Source organism: Thermobia domestica, chromosome 14 (assembly GCF_964235325.1).
Source record: "Thermobia domestica chromosome 14, izTheDome1.hap1.1, whole genome shotgun sequence".
Classification (NCBI taxonomy): domain Eukaryota; kingdom Metazoa; phylum Arthropoda; class Insecta; order Zygentoma; family Lepismatidae; genus Thermobia; species Thermobia domestica.
The window spans coordinates 141,939,938-141,966,403 of NC_137467.1; the positions used below are offsets into that span (position 1 = coordinate 141,939,938).

Here is a 26,466-nt window from a genome sequence, read left to right on the forward strand (position 1 = left end):
AACTATCTAATATAAAACTATTAGCCTATAGGACTATCATAGTCAACTCACAAAAATGTTAGATTAACATCAGTAGCTATTTCCACTTTCTTTCTTAGTTATTTTCTTGTAACTCAGCCAAATATTTGTATATATTTATGTAATAAACACAAAATAACAAAGACTCTTTGTCTCACAATTGGACTCCTTCATACCTCAATATCACATACAGAAAGCTGGGGACAACAGGTGTCTCATAATTACCCTATTGGAGGGAAATTATGAGAGCATAAATTTGACATTTACTCATCAACTTATGAGACAATAGGAGATTTCTTGGCAGCAAATTGTTACTCTATTGGCACCATAAACTGCTGCCTAAGTTAACTGCTTTCAAAATTAATGTAAGCTGAGCAACATGGAAAAGTTGTCAAATTCTGTCTCATAATTAACCTCACTGACCCTACATAAGTAAATATTTACCTCTAAGGAGTATAACAATGTTTAAAAAGTTCTGTATGTTTCCCTATGCAAGACCAAGACCATGATAGTGTTGGTCTTTTTTTTTTTCTCGTCACTGTTAATGGTAAGCAAATTAGTCTTGGTCTTGCAGTCTAGATCTACTGTATGCAAGACCAGGATATCAAGACTCGACATGCAAGACCAAGAGAGTTTTTGTTTTGTTTTGCTCATCATTATTGAATACCACTTTTTGATACTTATTTTCGTCCATAAAGAATTTAGAGTTATCCCAAAATAAATAAATAAAACCACATGAGCCCAGGTAGGTTGGGATTTATATATATATATATATATATATATATATATATATATATATATATATATATATATATATATATATTAGTTGTGAGACGTTATCTTTGGTGCGAGGGTTCCTGGTTTAATCGCAGGCCGCGTGAGTTCGTTGTGGTTTGGCTGAGTTTAGCTTCCCTCTTCAGTGCCGAGACTAGATCAGATGTGGATCTACAGTTTGAGCTGAAACTGTTCAAATTGCAAGGCTCGTCCATCGGGAAGCGAACCCAGAACCCCATGCACCACGCGCTAGCAATTAGACCTGCGGGATGGCTTATATGATTGGTTGGTTGGTTGGTTTTGAGTTTTATGTCCCGTTCAGCAGCGAGGCTATATGAGACGTGGACCTACTGATTAACGTGGAATCCGAACCACATGAGCTCCCGCCGGGAATCGAACCCGGGTCTCCCGCGCCAAAGACGCGTACGCTAACCGCTTAGCCACGGAGAAGCTCTGGCTTATATGAGTTTGTGGTGGGTAACGTAGTGTCCATCAGTTTTCTCGTTACCTTCCACTTTCTCATTCCACCAATTCGTACATAATCATTCACTTTCATCAATCATGGGTCATTCCACGTCAGTTCAACCAAGGCTTTTAAGCCACTATCTCAGATGTGGATGAAATTTGGTAGTGTTATAAAACTTTTTATGTTAAATACAAGTGTGTAAATTTTATTGCAATAGCATCAGTGGTTCAGAAGTTATTGCATTTCGAAAATGAGAAGAAAATCCGTGTTTAACAGTTGCGACAACCCTAAAACACTCATATTTCGATTCCTATTAACGCCAGAAATATGATTCTTTTTTTTTTTTCAGATTGTCTTGAAGTTGTTTACCATTAAAAACCTGAAAACTTTCCTTAGAACTGATAGAAAATTTATAAAGTCATTTGAAAGGTAACATTTTGAGGGGGAAAAAAAATAGAACGCCATTTTATAAACTTCAAACTTTTTATTTCTAAAAATTCCCGTCATGGATTTCAATGAATTTGTTTTTGTTTGAAAGCTTATTACATCGAATTTCACATATACAAAAATTGTGATGGGCCATCCAAACACTCAGGAGATATCCCAGTCAGTGTTGCCAACTGATTGCGAAATAAACATTTTTCAATAACTTCCATACGATTTAACATATCCACCCCAAAATTGGTATAAGTACTCTTCGGTATCCTAGAAACACGTCTGTAAGCATTACTACTCCTCCCAAGCAACCCAGTCGTCAGGGTTGCCAAGCAATTTCAGGAATGCCTGTCACAGCGTTAGACGTATCTGTGTCCACATTTTTCATTATTACGTGCGACATTAGAAATATACGAAATCGTGTGGACCATATATATATATATATATATATATATATATATATATATATATATATATAATTAATACAGAACACTATGTTTTCGACACCTACTAACCTGTCCGTAGGACTCAAAACCCGTATTCTCATTTCCAAACAATAGCGAAATTCGTCTTTTTCTTTCTTTCTTTCGTTGAAAATGTCCATGACACTAGGAAAAATACTACATGGTTCAACGCTCTAAATCTTTCCGAAAGTCAAAGTTAGTGAATGTATTTGAAGATCTTCCAAATATTGTTTACCCCGCACAGTGAATGTATTTGAAGATCTTTCAAATATTGCTTACCCCGCACAACGGAGGGCGTATCAACTAGTATATCTATAATAAGTAAAGTCTTATGCTGCTGTTCTAATGTAGTATAGTTATTGGTAGAATTAAGGAAACTACTGTATCTCAATGTGATTTCCCAAACTAATTATGACTATTCAACACAAAAGCTAATGCATTCTTTCAGATGATATGGAACATAACGTACCAACAGTCATTCAAACACAGAAACTGGTAATGTTGGATTTAAAACAAAATTTTCCTCGCGTAACTAAAGTGGAATATTTCACTGATGGGTGTGGAGCCCAATATAGAAACTGCAATGCCTTCTTTCTTAAATCTTTACTTCCACGCAAGTGATTTCCATGGTATGGTGTCAAAATGGTCTTTTTTGCTACCAGCCTTAGTAAGTCCCCATGCGATGGAATTGGTGGGGCTTTTAACCGGGTTGTGACAAAAGCAAACCTTCAGAGACCATTGTCTGATCAAATGAATATATGTGCTCTTATGTTTCATTTCTATGAAGAAAGCATCATTAGCAACATGTTTTTTCTTTCTGTACAAAGAAGAAATTGCTGTTGTTCGTGCCTCACTTCAACAAAGATTTCTGAGAACAAAAACTATTCCGAGATCACGTGCAATGCATTGTTTTGAAAAAAAAAAAAAAAAACTGGTCCATTAAGATTGGAGCGAAGCATACAAGTCTGGATGAAGATTTTAGTTAGTGAATAGTGATGAAGGTGATGCATCAGTAAATTTCCTACATCCCCATGGTTCATCTCCCTAATTTTATTGGGGCTGAAAATGATTCATGTTATGTTCCGTTTACTTACATCTTATGTAAAGTGGATATAACAACTGCTACTGTCAGAACATGCCAGTTATCTCCAAAGTCTTTAAAAGTAGTTACTTAAATGTGGGAAACGTTTACAAAAATTACTTGATGTTAATATCTAATTACAGCAAAACCGAAGATTTATTTTATGTGCCATAACATGTAGGCCTATAATACTATCAAGCTTTATTATATTTGCTTCTTTGGTAGTTATTCTGATTAACATTAAAAAAAATGCTAATGCACATTTAGTGTTCAGATTATTGTACTTTTTGCCTTACCTATTTCTTCTCCATTCTTGGATGGCCCATCACATTTTTTTTTATAGTGAAAATAGATGTAATAAACTTACTGCAAAATGTGACACAGATACATCTAACGCTGTGACAAGCAACCCTGAAACTGGTTGGCAACCCTGACGACTGGGTTGCTTGGGAGGAGTGGTAATGCTTACAGACGTGTTTCTAGGATACCGAAGAGTACTTATACCAATTTTGGGGTGTACTTATATGTTACCGAAGAGTACTTATATGTTAAATTGTATGGAAGTTATTGGAAAATGTTTATTTCGCAATCAGTTGGCAACACTGACTGGGATATCTCCTGAGTGTTTGGATGGCCCATCACAATTTTTGTATATGTGAAACTCGATGTAATAAGCTTTCAAACAAAAACAAGTTCATTGAAATCCATTATGGGGATTTTGAGAAATAAAGGTTTGAAGTTTACAAAATGGCGTTCTAGTTCTTTTCTTTTTTTTTTTTCTCAAAATGTTACCTTTCAAATGACTTTATAAATTTTCTATCAGCTCTAAGGAAAGTTTTCATGTTTTTAATGGTAAACAACTTCAAGAGAATCTGAATAAAAAAAGAATCATATTTCTGGCATTAATAAGAACCGAAATATGACTGTTTTAGTTTCTTCCAAAACGGGGAAATATCGTGTCGCGACCGTTAAACATGAATTTTCTTCTCATTTTTGAAATGCAATAACTTCTGAACCACTGATGCTATTCCAATAAAATTTACATACTTGCAATTAGCATAAAAAGTTTTATAACACTACCAAATTTCATCCAAATCTGAGATAGTGGGTTAAATTTCCCAAAAATTTTGGTTGAATTGATGTGGAATGACCCTCATTCATCTCCTTTAAGCTTAAGTGCATTATAATGGAACGTCGAATTAAAGATTTCATTTTTTAATTGTTTGAACATGAAATGAAAACTTGAAGCAGCTAATCTACATTCTGATATTTGGATAACAGGGATTTACTTGATTTTATTATTATTATTATTATTATTATTATTATTATTATTATTATTATTATTATTTATTTATTTATTTATTTATTTATTTATTTATTTATTTATTTATTTCCATTTATGTTGTACTATTGGGAAATATAAACGAAGGAATTTAGACTAAATAATGTGTTTTGTATAAATAGGCGTGAATAGGTCATTGTTCCTTCAGAACACATACAAGATATAATCTGGCTAATAATATTCCGCAGTCAATGAATCAACATGCTAAGTGTATCAGTACTGCCATTGTATTGCCAGAACTACAAAAATCGCTGTGTAAGTGTAATCCTGTCGTTGTTATACGTATTTCCTTCTTTCTGTCATAGACTATTAGTAGATAAGGGCGTATTTCAATGTTGTGCTCCCAGGATAGTGTGTATTTTTTCTCCTCCATTCTTTAAGCGATTAATCAGATTACCCATTGTCACATATTGTACCCTAACATAAAGATATGAGTTGTTTCGCCGGAGTTTTTGGCTCGCTACACACAGTAGGTTAAAATTGTGCATAATTTAAAGCTTTGATTGATTACATTTAACGATTATTTATTTACTTATTTTAATTTGCCTACATGTTGTCCCAAACTCCATACTGTATTTATTTATTTATTTATTTATTTAACAACCACCAGATACAGCTCAGAGGCCATTTTACACTGGATATCTAACAACAACAACAACAACAATGGAAAGGATTTGGGAAGGCATCGGCCAGGGCCTGTTTAGTAGGTACCATCCCGGCATTTGCGTGGTAGAACTGAGGGAAACCCTGGAAAACCCCAGTCAGGATTGTCAGCAGCGGGAATCGAACCCACGACCTCCCGAATGCGAAGCTAATGCTCTACCACTTGAGCTACTTCGCTCGGTATTCAAGGATTTCGTTATACAGGGAAATGACAGCGCAGGTAATGACATGTATTAGCGTGACTCACAGGCTAAGACTTTGTCGAGTATTATTAAGATTTTGAAAGAAAAACATAAATCTCTTATTATGATGTCAATTAACCAATTAATTTACCTGTTGAAAGTTGAAACACGTTAAAAGTATGGTAAAGAAAAACACCATAAACATCCAGAGTTCTACACTCAAGTGCCAAAAAGAATGGGATTGTGTTAGGGACTAGCTGACATCGGAGAATATTGCAGAAAACCTGTTGAACGGCCCAAAGCAGTTTCAGTGGTTTAGTTGCACTATTATGAGTGCAATGAAATGTCGTGTACTTTCGATTTTGAAAGTAGTCCGGATATTGAGTTCTTCTTGCTGTACAGTGTCAAGGAAGGACCGTGAGTGCTGCACTGAGGTCATTACAACCAATCAGGAACAATGCAGTTGCCGCCCACGTGTGCTGAATGACTGTGACCGGTGACGCCTGGGCAGACTCATTCGGGCAAAGAGATAATGAACAGTGTGTAAACTAATAGCATGAACCAATGTAGGAAATCACAGTAACGTGTCTCAAGAGTTCAGTGCATCACAATTTGGTCTTCACGGGTTTTCGCAGACGGAGACCGATACGAGTACCGGTACTAAGCTTTGTCCGTCCACAGCGGCGATTCATATCGGTTCGGGAAAATGTGGGTTGGGCCTTTGATGACTGGCGATGTATAGCATGATTCAGAACATGAACTTTATCGAACACATGTGGCGACGGGAGGATCCTTCACCTTCAACCACCGGATTGTGGACGGCAATCAAGACTGCGTGGCTGCACATCCCTCCAGTGGAATGCTAGCGACTTGCGCGTCCCTATCACGTCGAATTGCGGCACTTACCAGTGCACGAGGAGGGCCCACACGTTAGTGGGTAGTTATTCCATGACTTCTGACACTTAAGTGTGTAATCTGTGTCGTTGTAGTAACATATTGGTTTAAGCAGCAACTCCTCTGTAATTTTAATATGCAGTTGTGCCTGTTGGCATATGTTTTGCTTTGTGTAAAAAAAAAAAAAAAAAAAAAAAAAAACTGCTCTTATCCAGTCCTTGATGGTCAAAAACTTGGTATGAATCTGTTCATGAAGCCAGCACTAAGAGGGATAAGGGGACATGGAGTTCGTACCGGAAATCTTATCTGGATCTTTAATGCCCAAGTTGCATACCCTAACGATATAGCCACGAGGGAGTTCTGATATATTATATATACGATACAAACTTATAAGCAGTAATACTGTAGGTAGTTATTGAATTAGAAATACGTATGACCTATAATAGTTATTGCTTCAAAATGTGCCTATTTTCTTTAAGTTTAGACTTTTCAATGGAACCGATGGTGGCCAACATAGACAGCATTCACTATATTATTAAACAAAAGCAGCTTTACTATTTTTATTGTTCCTGAATACAGTTGGCCTTCAGCCACGGAAAGTTAGCTAAAGACTGTGGTTCGATTCTCGGTGAGGGCTCATGTGGTTCTGATTCCACGTTATGTACGTCTTATATAACTAAGGTGCTAAAAGTGATACTAAATTCCGAACCAACCAACCAAATAAAACGTAGTGAATATGAATTCTGCAATGTAGAAAAATCACATGTAATAAATATCTGAGTTTGCCCCCACTTGCAGTGTATGATTTAAACGTAATTTCAACATACTGGTTATCTACAAAACGCTACATACAGTCTATCCATACTGATCTAATAACTAGCGTTCCTTTGGTCCCAGGCTCAATTCTCGGTTGGAACATTGAAATTTAAACGAGTATGGCAGTTCAGATTTCACCTAAAACTGTAAGTCCACATGTCATGTGTAGTCTCTGTGCTAAAAAGAGACGTTGAACTTCAAAAAATAAATAAATGTTAAACACCATTAAAGCACGGAATTCAGTCTCCAGAGTAGAACAAGTAGCATTATCACGTACACCACATGAAAGAGTTTGGTTTGTATGACATGATATTTTCTCAATATTGAAACCTGAAGTTGTAGTAGTTTTCTGCCGTTTCCGGTTTTAGTGGAAATGGAATATATTTTCGGAACGCGTAATTGTTTGCATAAAACAGCTTTTCGGTATCTATTACCGTATTTACTCTATAGTGATCGATACTAAAACCGGAAGTAGTTGGCTTCTACCACTTCCGGTTTGAATAGAGGGTTAAGAGAGAAAATGCCTGTTCTTAGTGCGCCAAATCGATTGTGAAACACTGCTTTTCGTCATATATTATCGTTTTTGATCTATTTAGAGTACATAGGTCAGCATTTTGAAAAGCGCACTCAAAAGGTTTGTTTTCAAAGTAATAGGTGATCGTAAATCATTTTGGGGCACTGTTATGAAAATAACATCCATTTTTGCCCATCGTGTCAGGTTTTTGCACAATTCGCAATTTTTATTTCCAACACTCCACAATTTACGTAACATACCAATAACATTTTTAACTGCAGCAAAACTCTATATTTTTAATACTTAGCCATGCGTTCCTTTTTATCTCCTGCCATTGATTTTTCAAATTTATTATCTACTATTAACTTTCAAATTTGTAGCCCCGTAAAAATATCTTCCGAAACTAGCTGCACTCAGTAATGGAAAAGTTTAGTTATACAGAGTGAAATATTGATAATGTTTAACCATGATAATGGAGAAACAAAAAGAGGGACAGAAGGGAAACTTTACTTGAATCAACTAGATAGAGAGGCTGGGGGAGAGGAGGGCGGGGCGGAGGTGAATAAATTTTGTAAGAGTATGGTGAATGGAGGCATATTTGAAATAGGGGCTGGCTATCGACATGTTAGTGTAAAAGACAGTAACTTCGTTCACTTATGTTGTGGGTCCAGGTAAATGGCAACGTTCCATTTTCATTTAACATTGAACGCATTAAGAATGTACAGCCCAAACGCCTCGTCCGATGTAAAAAAAATTCCTTCACTTTAGATTGAAAACATCATATGTGGACAAGGTTTCCCCTCTTACAATTTGTTGTAACTGATAATAACAGAGTTACCCTATGTCAGGGAATTTTTCAAACACCTTGTGTATATATATATATATATATATATATATATATATATATATATATATAATCATGGTGCATGCATGTTGAAGTAATGTAATGGATATAAGATGTGTTCTTGAGAAATTATTCATTTCAATGTAACAAACAAAATTTCACTATGTTATTTTCAGAGGTCCCCAAATTTTCGTTGTAATGGTATTATATTTTACTGTATTAGCATTTGTAACTAAAAAGGAGGGCTGTAAAACTGTGGACAATGGCACACTAATTATTTATTACTTTTTATTATATATTTCAGATAATAATCGACAGAATATGAACTCTAATTCATCATTTATTCGTACAAATTGATCAGCATTTCCATCAAATTGAGTCAACTAAAAAGAAGAAAGAACAGTTTAATTATGTGCCAGATTATTTGAAAACCTCTTGCAAATGCAAATATAAAATGGATGTAAGTTCAGCACGCAACAAGGCAGCAATATACTTCGTTGTGAGTTTTCGACAATTGTGTCTTATAACCGTATCGCTTCCTCTGGGTGGACTCCTTTTTTGTTTTATCACAGCGTATATATTCCAGTATGACGATATTCATGAAACATATTGCAGGGTAAGTATAAATTTTTGTTACTTATACAACGTAAGGAATACGTTGAAATATATCTAGAAATAGCTAACTTTCATGGTATTCTTGTGTAGACAGTGTCATTACAGTATCGATATTTCGATTACTTTACTCAAGTAACCATCGTTAGGATCAAACACCATCTTAAACCATACTCTGCATTTAGTTCTTCACGTGTTTAATTGCTACAGCACCGTGAACCTACATTGGTTTAAAATAATGATGTTGATCTCTTTATAAGTACACGCATAGAAGTCAATAGTTGTTATACGTTTAGTACAAGGAAAATAAATACGGCGTTGGTTAATAATTTCCTGCACTAAACTTTTGTGTTTCTTAAGGCGGAGATCAGGAGTGTAAAATATATACCAGAAGTTCGAATCGTTTTGCATCAGGTTAAAAAGTCCAACTTTAAATTTAGATATAGGTTGCTTAGCTAAACGATAGGAGACAGTATTAAAAAATCATAATTTTAATTTGCCTGTATTACCAAGCTCTAGATACATACAACATTTTAGATAATATTATTTTCCACGGCTATTTTGGATCTCCATAAACATTTTAAGACTAAATACGCTATACAAAATTTAAAAGTTTTATCAAAATTTGGTTCTTCCTCAAAATCGGAGGAAAAAACGAAATAAGAATGTTTTCAGCAGATCATCAACCACACACAACGTGCTAACATCAAATGTAGAAGAATTTGAGTTTTAGTGTATTATAATGGTTACATACTCAATCATTTATTACATCACTAATTATAATTTGATTTTTGCACAGAAGCTTATTTAAAATTAGGTATGTAAGTTCATTGAGAAAGAAGAACCAGCATGTAAGGGAGATTCTCACATTGCTTGTGTCCATAAGATTATTACATTGTTAGTATATGCACATACAGAAAAAGTGTTAAATCTTTAGTTCTTTTATAAATAAATCGCCGTAAAAAATCTACATAAATAGCCAGTTTATCGAGAGATATTATTTCAATTTAAATTAGATCTCTTGCACCAAAATTGCAAAATTTGTTTATAAAGTGATTCGGTCTTCATGCCACAGGATAAGTGGTTGAAATTGTAAAGATAAACTTATAGACGCAAACAACCAAGTAAGTATTTCACCTATCTCTTTAATAACACCTTTGGTAAATCAATATAGCAGACTATTTATTCCATGAGCGACATGGTTAAGGCTTTAATAGAAAAAGTGGTGAAACAAGTAAGTCTCAATATGCATAACTAACTGAAATAGTTATTATTTCCACGGGAGAATATTTTGTGGAAAATGTTTGAACCCTCTTCTACTCACCTTCCTTAGGATACACATTTCAATGAAACTGTAATGATAAAAATCCGTAATCTCACCCTATCCCAATGGGCGCTAAACGGGATCGGAAGTGTCACTATTCATCTCAGCGAGCCTGAAAACTATGGATTGGACACTAATGTTGCTGGTTTTTCGATTATTTTTACATGTTACCCCTTATCACCCTCGCTACTCAATCACCGTACCAATGGGGGATGAATTTGGACTTAAACGGCATCGAAAGTATCACTATTCATCTCAGTGACCCCAGAAACAATGAATTATACTAATGACACTAATATCTGTCATTTTCTATTATATTCACATGTAATAAAAACCTAAGATACGCCATGCTCCGCTCATATACGAAAAATCATAAAATTCGGTGCAGCGATCTAGGAGGAGTTAGCCGTTAAATATTCTTACATTTCATAGTTATAGACGTTGAAAATTTCCCCCTTAAAACAGAAGTTATGAAAAACGCTGGGATATGTGTCCTGTTACTTTTAATGAGGAGTTTATATACCGAGTCATCTTTCTAACTAGTGGACTTGTGAAATACTCCAACTTTTCGCATAAATTATGACCCTCGCTCTCCACTTTAGGATATACATTTTAGTGGAAGTAACGCGATAAAAGCCTAGTTCAAGGTAGTTGATAACTATATCCGAAATTTCATTTCAAAAGGTTCAGCCGTTTTTCAATGATTCAAACACACACAAGATGACATTCTTCTTTTATATAATAGATGTTTCTTTATTTCAACTGGATACTGTAAAATAGTTTACATTGTTCAAAATCAGGATATATATATTATGTATTCACTTGAGGATAGTGTTGATACATAAGATTTCTCTTCATTAAATCACACATATTTATGAAGGAAACTCATTTATCTTGTTTTGTTACAGGTTTATAACATCATTCCATCCATTAGTGCCATTACTGGTATCAGCCCTCAAAGGTACTTGTGGCGGATATGTATAGCATTTCACGTCGGCCCCCGAATTATCATAGCGCATGTGTACTATACATATTATATGAGTTTTCTACCAAAAGTTGTCAACTCGGAGAGAAAAAGATTTACTAAGTTAATGAATATATCATATTGGCTGAATATGGTGGAGATAGCAGCTTTATCTGGAGTTACTTATATTTCAAACAGGGAGAATTACCGTAAGTCTGTGGTTTAGGACAAGGACTTGAGAACGTAATAATGCATGCCTACTTTTGTGTGTGTGTGTTTTAGAAGTAGTTGTATCTGTATTATAATGTTCGAATTATAAAAAAAATATTCGTCATTCAATATCTGTTAACTGGACTATCCATTTATATGTAAAGAATGCTTTTCGGTTAAAAATGTGCTAGAAATTATACAATAAATTCACATTTGTTGAATTTTAAAATAGTGAGAATTGAAAAAAAAATGAAATTGGGTAAAGTATTATTAAACTTATTTTCTCGAATAAGGTTATTAAAAAATAAGGAAAACATCACAAGGATTTTTTTTCTCTCGTATTTTCTAAAAGTAAACGAAGGAAATGTATTTACAGGAAGAAAAGTGAAGAAATTAAGTTACTTTTTTAAAACACTTCCTTTAGAAAGTATTTTTTTTTTTCTTTCTTAAGAAGAGAATTCACGGGCATCTTTTGTTTATTAAAGTAATTGTGATGATTGCTGTTTTCAGAAATTAGATATTTAGTTTATTTTACTATAACTTAGAAATATTTTCATGATTTGACATTGACTTCGTCTTGTTGTTGCGACGTTAATGGTATTCAACTATCCTAGATATATATTATATGAATATAAAAGCCAAATTCTGCATATTTTCCTATATTTTGTATTTATTTAACTGATAATGATGTTTTCGTTCACTTTATATTCTATGGGGAGGCACGGTGGCTCAGTAGTAGAGCGCTTACCTCTGGTGGATGGGGTCGTTGTTTCGATCCCCGGCCAAGTAAATTTGTGGACAACACTGTGTCCGTGGGTTTTCTCGAGGTACCCCTAATATCCTCCAGCATTCTCATTCCACCAATTCTTACATCATTCACTTGCCTTAATCATCTGTCTTCCTTAGCCTAACAGACATAATCGTGGGACGTTAACGGAAAGATTTCATTTCAAAGGTTTTTTTTTTCTTTACGTTCTTAGGAAAGTCTTCTTTTTGCTTACTTCTCCAGAAAATTGTTTACCTGAGTTTTTCTCTAGAAATGTCACTGTCAACGAAGGAAGAATCATTGTATTACATTTTCTTTACCAATTAAAAAATAAAATACTAAGGCGAATATTAGGACCCAAGAGGGGTAGGAATAGGGAATGGCGGAAACTTTATAACGAGAAACTATATAATTTATACGATTCCCCTAACATTGTTAGTCATTAAGTGTAAGAGGTTCAAGTGAGCAGGTCATGTAGCCAATATGGAAGAAAGTAGAAACACTTTCAAAATTTTAACTTGAAACTCAGTCGGAAAAAAGACCAAAATGAAGATGGGAGAACAATGTTAAGAAGGATCTCGCAAAAATAGGAATATAAAGTAGAAACTAGATTCAGTTGGCTAAGGACAGAAGTTAGTGGAAAACTTTTGTGAGTTCCATAAGCCATGAAGTTAGTTAGTTAACTTAAAATAGCGCTGTATGTTCACTTTTTCTGAAAAATAATGTAGACGTTGAAGTATGTGTACATCCCTCTCTCTAAACAGGAAATTAAATGAAACTTTCGAAACATTATATTTTAACTCTAGCAAGGTACGTTTATCTAATGTAATTTTCGATAACAATATTTTCAAGGTTTATGGAACAATTCAAATACATTTTCCTTATCTTAATGAGAGGTGAGACCTAAATCTAAAGATGAGACATACGATGCCAATCCAGGCCCGTATCCAGGGGGGGTCTAGGGGGGGGCCTATTTTTGCTGGCCCCCTAAAAGTTTTACAGTATGCTTGCAAAAGAACTATAATATGGTGATGAATTATCATATGGTTGGATCGGCCCCTCCTTACTTCAGCCGGGCCCCCCCTACATTTTTGGGCTGGCTATGGGCCTGTGCCAATCGATAGATGGGACTCTACGTAGTGTAGTCGCTAACACTCTCACCTTTAGTACAAGCATTCCTGGGTTCAGTTCCCGGTGGAGACATTCGAAACTTTTCATGGCAGTCATTCTGAGTGAGGTTTTCTGGGTTTTCCTCATTTACACCAGGTAAATACGGGGATGGTGCCTTACATAATGGTCCCAGGTCACTTCCTTCCTTACCCATTCTTTTTTTCCTCCTCAGTTCCCCGGGCAATGTGATCGCCGAGAAAGTCATCTCTTATACATGACGAACTAACATGGTTACAGATGCCGAAAGCCCAGAAATTAGATAACTGAGCTGAACCTAATCAATCGATAATTCCTAATCAATCGATAGATAACTGAGCTGAACAAAATGATATAGATAAGTTAAATCCTCATGCGTAGTTTTAGAGAAAATCGACAAAAACGAATTTATATATAAACGCGACAATTGAGGGGTCTAGTGGGAGAGGGAGTTGTGTAATAATGGGTCAACTTTTTACTTCTTAACTTGTTAGGTAAATTATGCGAAAGGAAGAATGGAAGAATCATGTGGAAAAAATCAGTATTGTAAATCAAAGAATTTTAACATATTTAAATACTTTTGCCTAACTATAAATCGTGTTCATAGGTTTTATATATGAACTACAGAAAGACAACATATCTTCTGGAGTATCTTTACTGTCCATAAACACCATGAAAAACTGGACAAGTATAAAGTATTATTGCCATGAAATCTTTTAACTCCAGTGCTGGTATGGGTCGTCCATGGGAGTAGAGTAGTGGTACTTCTTCAAGAAATTAGTCACATAAAGATAATCAACCACGAGATATCTCTTGGTTTTGGAGTGACAAAATGACATCCTCTTGAAGAGTATATCCATGTGAAAATAGGTGTATATGAAGAAGAGTATGTCCGGTAGGGTTGTATCAAATTTCACAGCAATTGTTTTCATAATATGAAACTTAGCACTGGATATTGCAACACCACTCTGTACTATTTACTGTTCAACTGCTGGTACCTCCCCTACTGCCATATCAGACACCATCGGTAAGTGGCATCGCTTCTTCTCTCACTCAAATGCTGCTGAGGACGTATTCAAGAACACGGAATATCTGCTGCAGAAAACGCGAGAGCTATGTCACATGATTGTGGTTTATATGATGGATGACATATGGCAGTAGAAGACTAGAAAAAGCAAAAACTAAAATTTTCAAAGTTTGTGGCATAGCTCTCTTTCTCACTAGACCCTTAAATTGATGCTGTACAATAATCACGGCACCTATTAACATTAAACTGGTACCGAAGTATATCCTCTATAACTCCCTAAGATGAACTACTGTGTATTGTCAGTGAGATATAGCCCAAAATTATCATTACCTTAAAACTTCAGTTTTTGTTTAACAATCATGTCCAAAAATGATACTTTATTAATCGATAGATGACATTAAGTTGAAAAATGACATTCTTAAGGGTAAACTCTGATGCGTAGTTTTCGACCGATTTTTTAACATTGAAAAGAGTGTATTTCTTTCCCAATAATAATAGATAATGTGAAAAAATACACATTAAGTACAGATTATATCTGTTTTTGTTTGCAGTGGCGGATCTAGAAAGTAAAAACTGAGGGTGGGGTATAGCAGGAACCCAGATTATGATAGGTGTATCATAAATTTACTATAAACTTTAAAAAATATATAAATAATAGCTTAAATTATTTTTGTCACTCAAAAAACCTGGAGGGTCTAGCTCCCCGGCCCCGGACTAGATCCACCACTGCTTGTTTGTCTTCTAACGGAATGCACATACTACTTACAACAAGATATGTAACACCAGAATTACAGTTACCTGAAGATATAGTTATTTCAGTGTATCCTCTTATTTTTGCATCTTTCAATTTCGCATCTTTCCATGGGAATAAGGTATTATGATTGACTCATTTTGCTTTCTAACCAGGGGGTAAAAGTGAGGGGGACGTGGGGGGACGCCGTCCCACCGCTTCAAAAAAATATGTACGGCGTTCCCCCAGTTCCTAAAAAATTACAATAGGCAAAGATAGGCATTGGGGACGGCGTGAGGTCATGCCACTACCTACCGTCCCCATACCTTTTCAGATCCACTTTTACCCCTGTTTCTAACTATAACTACACGTTAATACTATGTATTACATCGTTTATGAATAAACAGTTAATTAGCTTTTCAGCCGATGAAGGATTCCAACTCTCAAGATGCTGCACGTTCAATTAGGTGATACATGGTCAATATATTGACATCTATGTCTCCTGTTATTTGGTTTGTTGACCGACAATCTTAATTCAAATAGCTCGTCAAGGGTCTCGTGTTGGTGGATCAGAAGTGAGAATTCTGAACCCCCAATAGGAATCGAAGCCGGGACTATGAATAATAAGCATTCGGTTTCACAGAAATAATTTAGTTTATGAAAACTGTTCTTGTTTTACGTAATTGTACGGATAAATGTGTCTTACTACTATTGTTAGTGTGTATATTGTACTGTTGGTTCTAATTCCTGTAGCAGGTTGTCTATTGGTCACGAAAGTCACGAAAAAGTCACAAAATCAGAAAACGATCATAAAAGTCAAGAAATTTAGCTTTTGGGTCACGATTTTTTTATCTGTACAAATATAAGTACAGACTGGAAAATTTTGTTCTATAACACGTCAAAATTCACCACCAAAAATGTCTATGGTTGGCTTTAGATGCTATCAAATCGCAAGCAAAGCACGCTTCTATCGTATAGTTGAAAATTCGGCCTAATTCGCACCCAAATTCGCTCTTGAGAATGCTACGAAATGTTATGCTTTGATAAAGAAAAGGTCACCAAAAAGTCACGAAATTTCATTTTGGAATTTTAGTAGACACCCTGTGTGGAAACCTGTTAAAACTTATTTTTCATCTGTGACCTGAAAGATTTATAAAACTAGGATTTAAAAAAAAAAAAAAAAGTTTGAGTAGCAAACAGAATCCACATATACAAATACACCATGACCGACAATGTGCCGTCAGTGAAAGTTTGAGTGTGATTTTGTTCTTATTATCTATTGCTTTTCTTTATCTGAGTTTTAGTACATTGTGTTCAAGGAAAGCTCCAAGGGAGAGCCGAAAATTAGCTACTTATTGATTTCTACAGGAATTAGAACAGTTTGTAACAAAATAGTTAATAAAGTTCCTAAGTGTGTCATGAATTGAATGTATTGCATATCTATTTTGAGTACATTGACTACATTAGCTCCATTAAAATGTTAGTCACAGTATTGTTGTACAAGCGCAAAATACAAAAGTAATATGGGTAGCTAGGATTGCGTCTTTCAGTTCAAGGACTTCTAAATATTACCTTTGGATCAGGCCTAGCTTGATTGTACTAAAAAGCGTAATTGTAAATGTGGAATATTTTATATTCTGGGACTCTTGATTCCCTATTTCTGTTTAGCTGGTCATTCCTTCTTTGTAGCATATATATATACAGGGTGTTAATGAACTATATCGACAAACTTTAAAATATGATTTCTCACATCAAAACTCTTTTTTTATGCGAAAAATCTGGTGACACACACACACACACACACATATTCTTTTCTCACATATTAATTAATATAGATTTTCATAGTTATCTGGACATATCATAATATAAGATAATATCAATGAAGTGGGTAGCAGAGTCCTCACGATTCTATAGAGGAAACTTAATCTCCGGCAAATAAAATATAAATTCCTTAATCAACAGCAAAATTAAATTTATTCAGTCACAGTATAATAGTATGATAGAAATGGAAATTACTTCTTTCTAGCTATGTAATAAGTGTTAATATGTTGTTATCATTCTCTGAGAAGTTTAAGATATTTAGCAAAAGTACAGAAAAGCAAAAGAATTTCCAAGCATAAAATTTTACATTGAGTCTTTAAAAACACTTTAATGCAATTCACATCCTCAAATTTCGAATCCAGTTGAAGCTGCTGAGTTCGCAGTTTGTATTCGTGCTCACAGTCGTATTCGTATTCGGTTCCAATGGAGACGCAGCCTTATTAGACAGATGGCCAAGTTATAAATGTAGCCAGTTAATGTTGTATTTTTTTAATGTGGTGTACCTTTTTTAATGATATTCCATATGTTCTGTTTTCTAGCCATTCATGAAAAGATCTTCATCTTTTTCATGATTAGCTCCCTAAGCTATATGCTTGTTATATTGAAAGTGTTTGAGATGATCTTGCCACTTATGACTCCCGAAGAGAAGAAGTCGTACACGATTAAGAAAACTTTATTCATTACGTCAATTGTTAGTACAGGCGGTCTGCTCTTCTTCTTTCTCAAACATCGTCTTCTTTGTCATGATATGGGTAAGTATACGCTACTTTCTTTTAGTTACATTAAACTTCTTACTATGGTATGGATATAATATTAAATTTGTTGTATTTTGAATGTTTTCCAAAGAAAATTAAGTTACCAGTCAATGTAGAAGGTGTAGATTTGGTTTGATCTATATAAAAGGAGAACTGAGTGCAATGTCTTGAGTTTATGCCTAAAACGCGTAATAATTATTTTATGTTTAAATATAATTTATCTTCTATATAAAAGTGAAAATGTTTGTGACTTAATAAATCTTGAACTCCACGACTGATGTCGATCAAATTTTCAACATAGATGATGTTAGGGCCTGGGTTGGTTTTATCGTTTCACTTTGACGATGCAACTTAGGGAAGAGGGAGAGCGGATATATATATATATATATAAACCAGTAACCATATATAGCCAGAGATAGATGAAGATTCCATGGTGTTACACACACATAATTTATCCTAGTGTACAGATTACATTTCGTTTTTCCAAGTTCATAAGTCACTTCATGGACCAATGAAAACAATAAAAACAATAATAACAATAAACGTATTTCCACGTTCCTAGGTAGGCGGCAAAACGTTCCTGCGTCTAATCTTGTAATTGCATAAATTATACATAAATATGTTCACTTGTAAAATTTACGTGTTTGGAAAGTAGTGAAACTAAGAATGTCGTGATTTTCTTCACTCGAAACGCAAGTTAAATTGTGACAGAGAGAGAAAGAGAGAAAATGTCGTGTACTTTTACTTAACACTTTCATTAGATAGGGGGAGAAATAAATAGATTTGTGGGCGCCATGTAGGAATGGAGGAGTACGTGGTTACATGATATAGTATGTCGTCATATTCCAATGTGGCAGCCACCTGGATGCTTCACAGCTACTTCTTTGTTCTTTATTTATCTTTACCTTTCCCCATATTTTGTTCTTTCTTCCGCTACTTTATTTTCTCTGCTTTCGTTCCTTTTTCCTCCAATTTTATTTCTTTTTATATTGATGATAGTGGTTATATTGTATTGTTTTTAGTATTGCCGATTTCTACATATATTCAAGTTAAATGGCCGTAAGATAAATATCATTATACAATATCCTGAAGTTTTTGAAGCATTGAATAAAATGATTGAGAGAGAAAATATAATAAAATATTATGAATTGAGTGTTTTTGTTGTAACCTTTCTGCTAAACCTTTTGCTCTAGAATGAATCTGATCCTGAGGCTAGAAAAGGCATGTCACAATTAAATATAGAAATAATTTTTTTTAAAAAAATCAAAGATTATAAAACACTGAACATACAAGTAAGCAAAAAAGTTTTTGCCGTGTTCGACGTCCCATTTGATGTAGCGCTCACAGAGAGGAAATGAAGTGACTTACGCATGGGAAAAGCGATGGAGAGCTAATGTGACCATTGACCTGCGCACACAGAACAATCATAGCTCATCCAGTGTCCAGGAGAAATGGAGATATCGAAGCAGCTCGTTCGTAGTTGTATGTTGTATGATATTAAGGTGATCCTGTCAGCAGACACATCAAATCGTTTAATACGTCAGTTATTTGGGGAGGATGCCGTGAGCGAACGCACCGCTAGGTATTGGCTCCAGAAGTTCAGGTGGTCGGTAAATCTGAATTTTTGTGATGAACCAGCAGTGGGCAATCAGAAATGATGTTGACTAGGTCCTGAAGACAGCAAGAGAGGTCACAGATGCCACATGGCAAACACGTCATTGGCCAATGCAGCCATATTTACAAGAGTAATCACCAGGAACGTAGTGTCCATTAAGGTTATAAGGCTTAGCCTATCCATTTATTTATACATCACCCTGAAATGTTGCTTTTGAATATTGATACAATTAATGTTATTAAAATGGATTTATTTTATGATGCACTGTTTAAACATCACGCCAGAATAGATTGAAGCTTCTGCAAGAATGCATTGTAGGCTATGGGCCGCTAGCCTTCCTTCTTTCTCATATAATCTTGAGAATGGGGCGGTGCCAATCGCTTTCCCGTCAACCTCAGCAGACGAAAACCATGAGCAATACACAAATTCAACATGATGCAAAGAAAGTGGATGAATGCTGACGAAAGGCTAGCCTTTCGGATGTTCGGGAAACAAAAGCGACAGGACGCGGTCTTGTAAGAAAGTATAAAACAGAGACTATGAAAAATATAGGGGCTCGCATTCAGTCACAAGATCTGACAAAGCAAAAAAAGAGAAAGAGAATAAAAATCTTATGAATAGTACTTAAACATCAGGGACCTTATTGCGTACCGGTTTGCGTTATCGCAGCGTAAAATTTACATTTTAGTTGATGATAATTGACAGCAGTTATAACTGCTTCTTGTATTTTTTGCGTTGCGTTGCGACCCGCAAGTTTTGCGAAGATCGATACTGAATGAGGTCTCAGATGAGGTATATTTTCTTTCTTTTTTCTTTCTTTTCTTTTCTTTTCTTTTTTTTTTTTTTTTGGTACTTACAAACTAAAAATAGTTTTTTTCTGTAAAAAAAAACATTAATTGGCTGTGAGCTGCAGCACTCCTGTTTTCCATTAGTATGCTGATGTGTTGTTGTGGGTGATGAGCTTAAGTTTATGTCTATGATTTGGGGAATTTAAAATGAAGATAGCTCTATATCCGTTTTTATTTGTTTCTTTGAAATAGTAATACAGTGTATGTGTGATATGCGAGTATCGCATATGTAAGGAAACCGTATATGTAAGTGAAATATGAAGAAGAACCGCTGTTATACTTTTTCTTGCATTGTATGAAAAATATATTGCACGAATTAGCATTTTTCTATCAAGCATTACAGCCAGGTCCGTGGTCAGAACACTAAGACATCATCGTTTAAATAAGGGCGGGATAGTCTTTTTTGGAGGGAGGGCAACTTGAATTCATTTTATACTCATATATATACACACAACAAACAATTGCAAGTTTCAGGGGACTGGGACCCTCCTAGCCACCCTCTAGCTACGAATCTGATTTCAACCTACCTATTTCAAAACTTCACACTACGTTACTGGTAATCACTTATACAGGCCATATGAAAGTTCAGTTATAGACGCCACATAGCAAACATGTCACATCACGCAGAAAATTCAAAGTTGTTGAGTCAAACACCTATCGTCCAAACAAACCACATTTGCGCAGTATCAGATTGTTTTTAATGCACACTATATTTAGTAGTTTGTCAGTCTTCTCAATCATAGGAAAATATTCGTTATTGTAATTTTATGATCATCATTTGTTCGATTACATAGAAATTAATATACAACGACTTTCAGAAAAAGAGACAATTGTGTTGCCATCTTAATAGTAGATGTAATTCATTCGCATAAAAATTCACAAATCCAAAAGTGACAACAAGACTATAACCATCATAGACTATTTCCCAATGATTGAGAAGATAACAAATTTCTTATGAAAGTCATTCTGGTACTACTGCGCAAATGTAACTTGTCTGACCAGTGACGTGACTCACCAATCTTGAACTTTCTGCATGATGTGGGGTGTTTGCCATGTGGAGGCTATGATCAAACGCTTATGTGGCTCATGGCCTATTTCTGTTCTTTTAGTGTGGGGATGTGTCCAGTATCTTCTTTTCGTTTTTGGGATGTGATGTGTTTGCCACATGACATTTGTGACAGACTCGAGGCAGTCATAGAGGAGGACACTAGTGGAACATAACTTAATGAAAGCTTCCAGGTTTCTGAGAAAACAGCCGGACTTCACTTGCACCGCACAGGTAAAATGTACAAGTTAAGCCAGTGGGTACCCCATACATTGTTTATGGTCAGCAAGGAACAAGTGAACGCCTGTTTGTCGTTACTGTTTCGGCACTGCAACATACCCATATCAAGTTGAATGTTCGTGAATGACAAAAATGGATCCAGTGTGATTCCCAAGTGTACCATACATTGGTTGTCACCACGTGACCATATACCTCACACCTCAAGACCACTTGCACCTACACAAGATCATACTCCCTGTCTGCTGGACAACCTCCCCAGTGATACATTACGAACTCCTGCCATTAGGGCACACTATCACTGCGAATCTGTACTGGCGGTACTTGCAACAGTTGCAACATGCACTGCGGCAGAAGCAGCCAGCGTTGGTTAATCCAAAGGTGTGCGAGAATGCGAGACCAACACGTTGCAAGAACGACCAGGGATACCATTTAGGGACTTAACTGGGAGACACTGCCATCCACCATATTCACCGACCTAGCGCCACCAGGATATTACGCAGCTGCAGGAACATAGGCAAAAGATACTGGATACTGATGGAGATTTCCTCAAGACCTAACGCTGTGTACTACTTGTCTATTCGTCTGTCTGTTTCTGACGATCTAAAACAACGAAAATTTTCTTTGGTCACATTGTAGAAAAGGAAACAACAGCAGGAGAAATCGAAAAGTATATTATGGTGGAAGGGAGAAGAATTGCCAACAAATGTTAAGAATTTGAAGAAATATCAGTGAATATTAAAAATGTTGAAGATAACAGTTTTATTTTTCCGTGTGTATTCAATGTAATTTTAATTTATTTTGATTATATGTACGTTTGATCCTATCTCACTTTTTTTTAACCTCTGAAGATAGCCGGAGTTAGGCTCTGCAATTATAGAATGAAGTTACCTTTTTCCAGCAGAGCTGTGAGAATTATATTTTTTTCCTTAGATTTGTATACAACTTTCTTTTAATAGGGTTTAATACTTTGTGTTGAGATCTTAAATTTCCAGGAAAAAACACTCCAGTTACATGATTTTGAGATATTTGTCCCGTCGGGCAGCTAAAGGCGGCATCTACCAATAGTATAACAACACTACGAAAGTAACAGCTTGATCCCATTTTCTAAACGATTAAAGAAATCCTGTATAAGGAAGAACCCGCTTTGTCCATGTTTTAAAACCGCTCTCCTGAAAAATTTAAGAAATGTGGCTTAACGTGTTTTTCTCCTGTATCCTTCACATATACATATATATAGACGATTTATCTTAATACTCCCTTGTCCGATTTATCTTAAAATAGTAGACAAAAAATCTGAAGTTTCATACCATGCATTATCATGGGAAACATTATTTGACGAACTTTGTAATATCATCAAATTAAAGTATTTCCAACCCAGCATAGTGTTTTATTTATTTATTTATTTAATTTTCTCTTTAAGTATTACTTCGTCGGTATATTTCAAATCTAAACGAACGACAAACAAAAATTTACAATACAAAACCTATTATTCAGTGTTGCTAACTAAGGACACTATAATATCTAGAAATGTCGGGGGGGGGGGGGAATAGAGGCTTATACAACAGTAATAGGCCTAACGCAAGTAAGACGGACGGAGCAATATCACATCCAGAGTACCGTAGTGTCGAATATTACAATCATGATAAAATGTACTGTATTTCAAATACATAGAAAGAAAGGTACAACTTCATTTTGAAAGAACTTTATTTCAAAAATGTATTTAGGTAAGTATCACATCCAAGACGTAGATAGTTTTCAAAACACAAAGATCATAATGTTGTTTACAGCAATTTGATATATCAAACCGTTTCGGAGGTATGAAAAACCTCGTTTAAGATCGCTATACTGTATAAAGGATCGTATTTGTTTCAACTTTTTGAAACAATTCTTTAAACATTGCAACAATAGTTGTAACTACAATAGGTTGTCGGAATTACATAATTTTCATAGTAATATTGCAAACTATACCATTATTCACCATATCTCCGGAATAGTTTCAGATATCAAATTGATGTAAGCGGCATTATGATCTTCACATCTATTGATAACAATATATGCGACTGAATCTGGTATTTATCTAAGAAATATTTCAAAATAAAGCCTTTTGAAAAAGTCAACTTTTCAATCTGTTATAACTTTGTTCCTATTTATTCAAAATATACACTGAGCGCTCACTGAATTGCGACCACCTACCTAATACTTTGTTGGCCCACCTTTTGTTCAGAGGACGGCCTGGATACGACGTGGCATGGATTCTGGTAGTTGCTGATGTGTTTCCGCGGGGATCTAACACCATATATTCCTGATGGCATCCCACAATAAACCCACAGATGTTGGTGCAAAAGTCATGGTGCGAAGAGCTCGTTCCGCCACATTCCATAAATGTTCTATGGGGTTAAGATCCGGTAACTTAGAGGGCCAGTTCATACGCTGCAGTTCCGTGGAATATTCGTTAAGCGAAGCAAGTAGAGTCTTGTCATAGTGGCATCATGCATTGTCGTCCTGGGAAATGCCGTTTTCATGCGGTTAGAAGTGTTGCATTCTAGGATGTACGTGATTTTCTAACACCTGCAGGTACACCGCGGATGTCTTGCTATGATTCATACATGCCAGCAGAAGCATCCTCAAACCATACAGCCGCTGCCACCTGCCTGTACAGTATGCACCATACACGAGGGATCCATAGCTTCGTGCTGTTGGCGCCAATATGCACACGCTCGTCCGAGAGGAGTAGCACAAACCGTGATTTATCGCACCAACGCAACTTTTCCAATCATCCATTGTCTAATTATCGTGTTCCTGTGCCCAAGCGCGACAAAGTCATAAGGAGTGGGTGATAAGTGTGTCGTCTGTTGTGGAATTGCATGCATGCCAGTGTACACCGTATAGTTGCGTGGGATATGGGTGTTGCGCATATACCATTGTATTGGTCTATAATTCCCGGACACTGATAGTTCGTTTGGCTGTCACGAGTTGTTTGACGCAACGCTCGTCCTACGTTTTGAACTTCCGTACGCCCCTGTAATTTCGTCTCTTGGAGACCGTTATCCCATTTCCTTCCTACCCCTTGTACACTTTCGCTACAAGTATTGCTGTCTGGGTTATTGACGCACCTATTGCTGGGGTACCCACAATCATGCCCTATTAAAATGCGGATAAATCCTGTCCACCTCCCATTACAACAGTGTGCTATCTGCCAGCATATAGCCTCGAGTGTATTCTTTCTTTGCAACACTACCAGTCGGGGTGGTCAAGTAATTAGCTCTGCTGCTGGCTACACTTTCTTGTGTGGAGTGGTGGTCACAATTCAGTAAGCATTCAGTATATGATGATCATAACATTCGATACTAAGTTATTTTAAATATTCATTGTCCTTATCCATTTGCATTCTTACTGTTGTAGAAGCCTCCAAAATTTAGTTGTTTTTACTTGTTTGTGATGTTGTGGGTGTCTTAGTTTCAAATATTGAATAATAAGTGTAGTATTTTACATTTTCATTCAGCATATAGGTTTGAAACATAAAATAACCTAATGTGATTCCATTTGAAAAACAATAATTTTATGTTGGTTTGGCAGTAGTTAATCTGATGCTATTGAAGAGAATGCCCCTGTGTCGATAGTTGCATGTCGATGCACAAAATTTCAGTGTTTTTGTCTATTCATTTAAAAGTTACAAACAGCCTATTCTGTATATATAGGGTGTATATATATGTATAGGGTGTTTCAAAACAACACAGACAACGTTTGAGAGGTGATTCCTGACACCAAGATAAGACGAAAAGTATAGACCAACCTGGGTGCACAAATGCTTCCTTTCGGAGTTATAGGTTACCGAAAACGTGAAAAAATGAACTCTAAAGGTCCATAGCTCCAAAACTATGGGATCTACCTTGTCGGGTCATGACTTCACTTAGGAACTGGTATGCGCCCTATCCAAGTTTCAGAAACCTGTGGTACTTCCGCAACAATTTTTATAGAGGTAGTTGGTGAGTACTTCAAATTATATGCCTGTAACCTAACTTCCTCTATAAAAATTGTTCCATATGTACTGCAAGATTCTGAAACTTGGTTGAAGTCTTGATCCGACTACAGTAGATCCCATAATTTTGGAGCTATGGACCTTTAGAGTTCATTTTTCATGTTTTCGGCGGCCTATAACTCCTAAAGGAAGCATTTGTGCACCCATGTTGGTCTATACTTTTTGTCTTATTTTGGTGTCAGGATTCACCTCCCAAACGTTGTCGGTGTTGTTTTGAAACACCCTATACATACATACACACACACACACACACATATATATATATATATATATATATATATATATATATATATATATATATATATATATATATATATATATATATATTAATATAGAACTAGACCGACAAACTCAAACAGGTGATTTCTCACATCAAAATCAAAATAAGGAAAGGAAAGAAGTTCATATGGACTCCTGGTCAAAAGTGCATAGTTTCAGAGCTAGGACTGTCCAAAACTGTGGGAAAATGAACTTTGGGGGCAAATATCTCCAAAACTATTAGCTGTTGTGCTGAGGCGGCGGGTCTTGTAATCTTCTTTATCCAAAATTGCATGATTCGGAATCGTTCAGTGTCGGCACAAGGGAGTTCCCCACATGAAGTGGGGGGTTCCGGATATTCCGTTAAGACAGATGAGTCCAATTCATGATCGATATAACAACGTACCACCAAGTAACAAAAAGTCGTTGAAAGACCATCAATATTTTGAATAAAATTAAGATGGCGAAGGATTTTTGGTGTTTTGTGTGTAGTTGCATAACGGCAGTTGAAGCTAAGTGTAGTGCATAAAAGAAAATAATTACATCTGCAGGATCATGACCCACAGTCATGAT

The 26,466-nt window shown here is 35.7% G+C and overlaps 1 protein-coding gene across 3 annotated transcripts in view; it reads left to right on the plus strand.

Moving 5' to 3' along the window:
• The window catches only part of LOC145670363 (post-GPI attachment to proteins factor 2-like), a 53,948-nt gene that overhangs the window by 19,606 nt on the left and 7,876 nt on the right, over positions 1 to 26,466 (plus strand). For all 3 annotated transcript variants that reach the window (XM_081738947.1, XM_081738950.1, XM_081738948.1), the window contains exons 2-4: positions 8,798 to 9,109; positions 11,338 to 11,602; positions 17,633 to 17,845. In XM_081738947.1, the coding sequence (XP_081595073.1) occupies positions 8,948 to 9,109; positions 11,338 to 11,602; positions 17,633 to 17,845 (640 nt within the window). In that variant the 5' untranslated portion in view covers positions 8,798 to 8,947. The remainder of the gene's footprint in view (positions 1 to 8,797; positions 9,110 to 11,337; positions 11,603 to 17,632; positions 17,846 to 26,466) is intronic.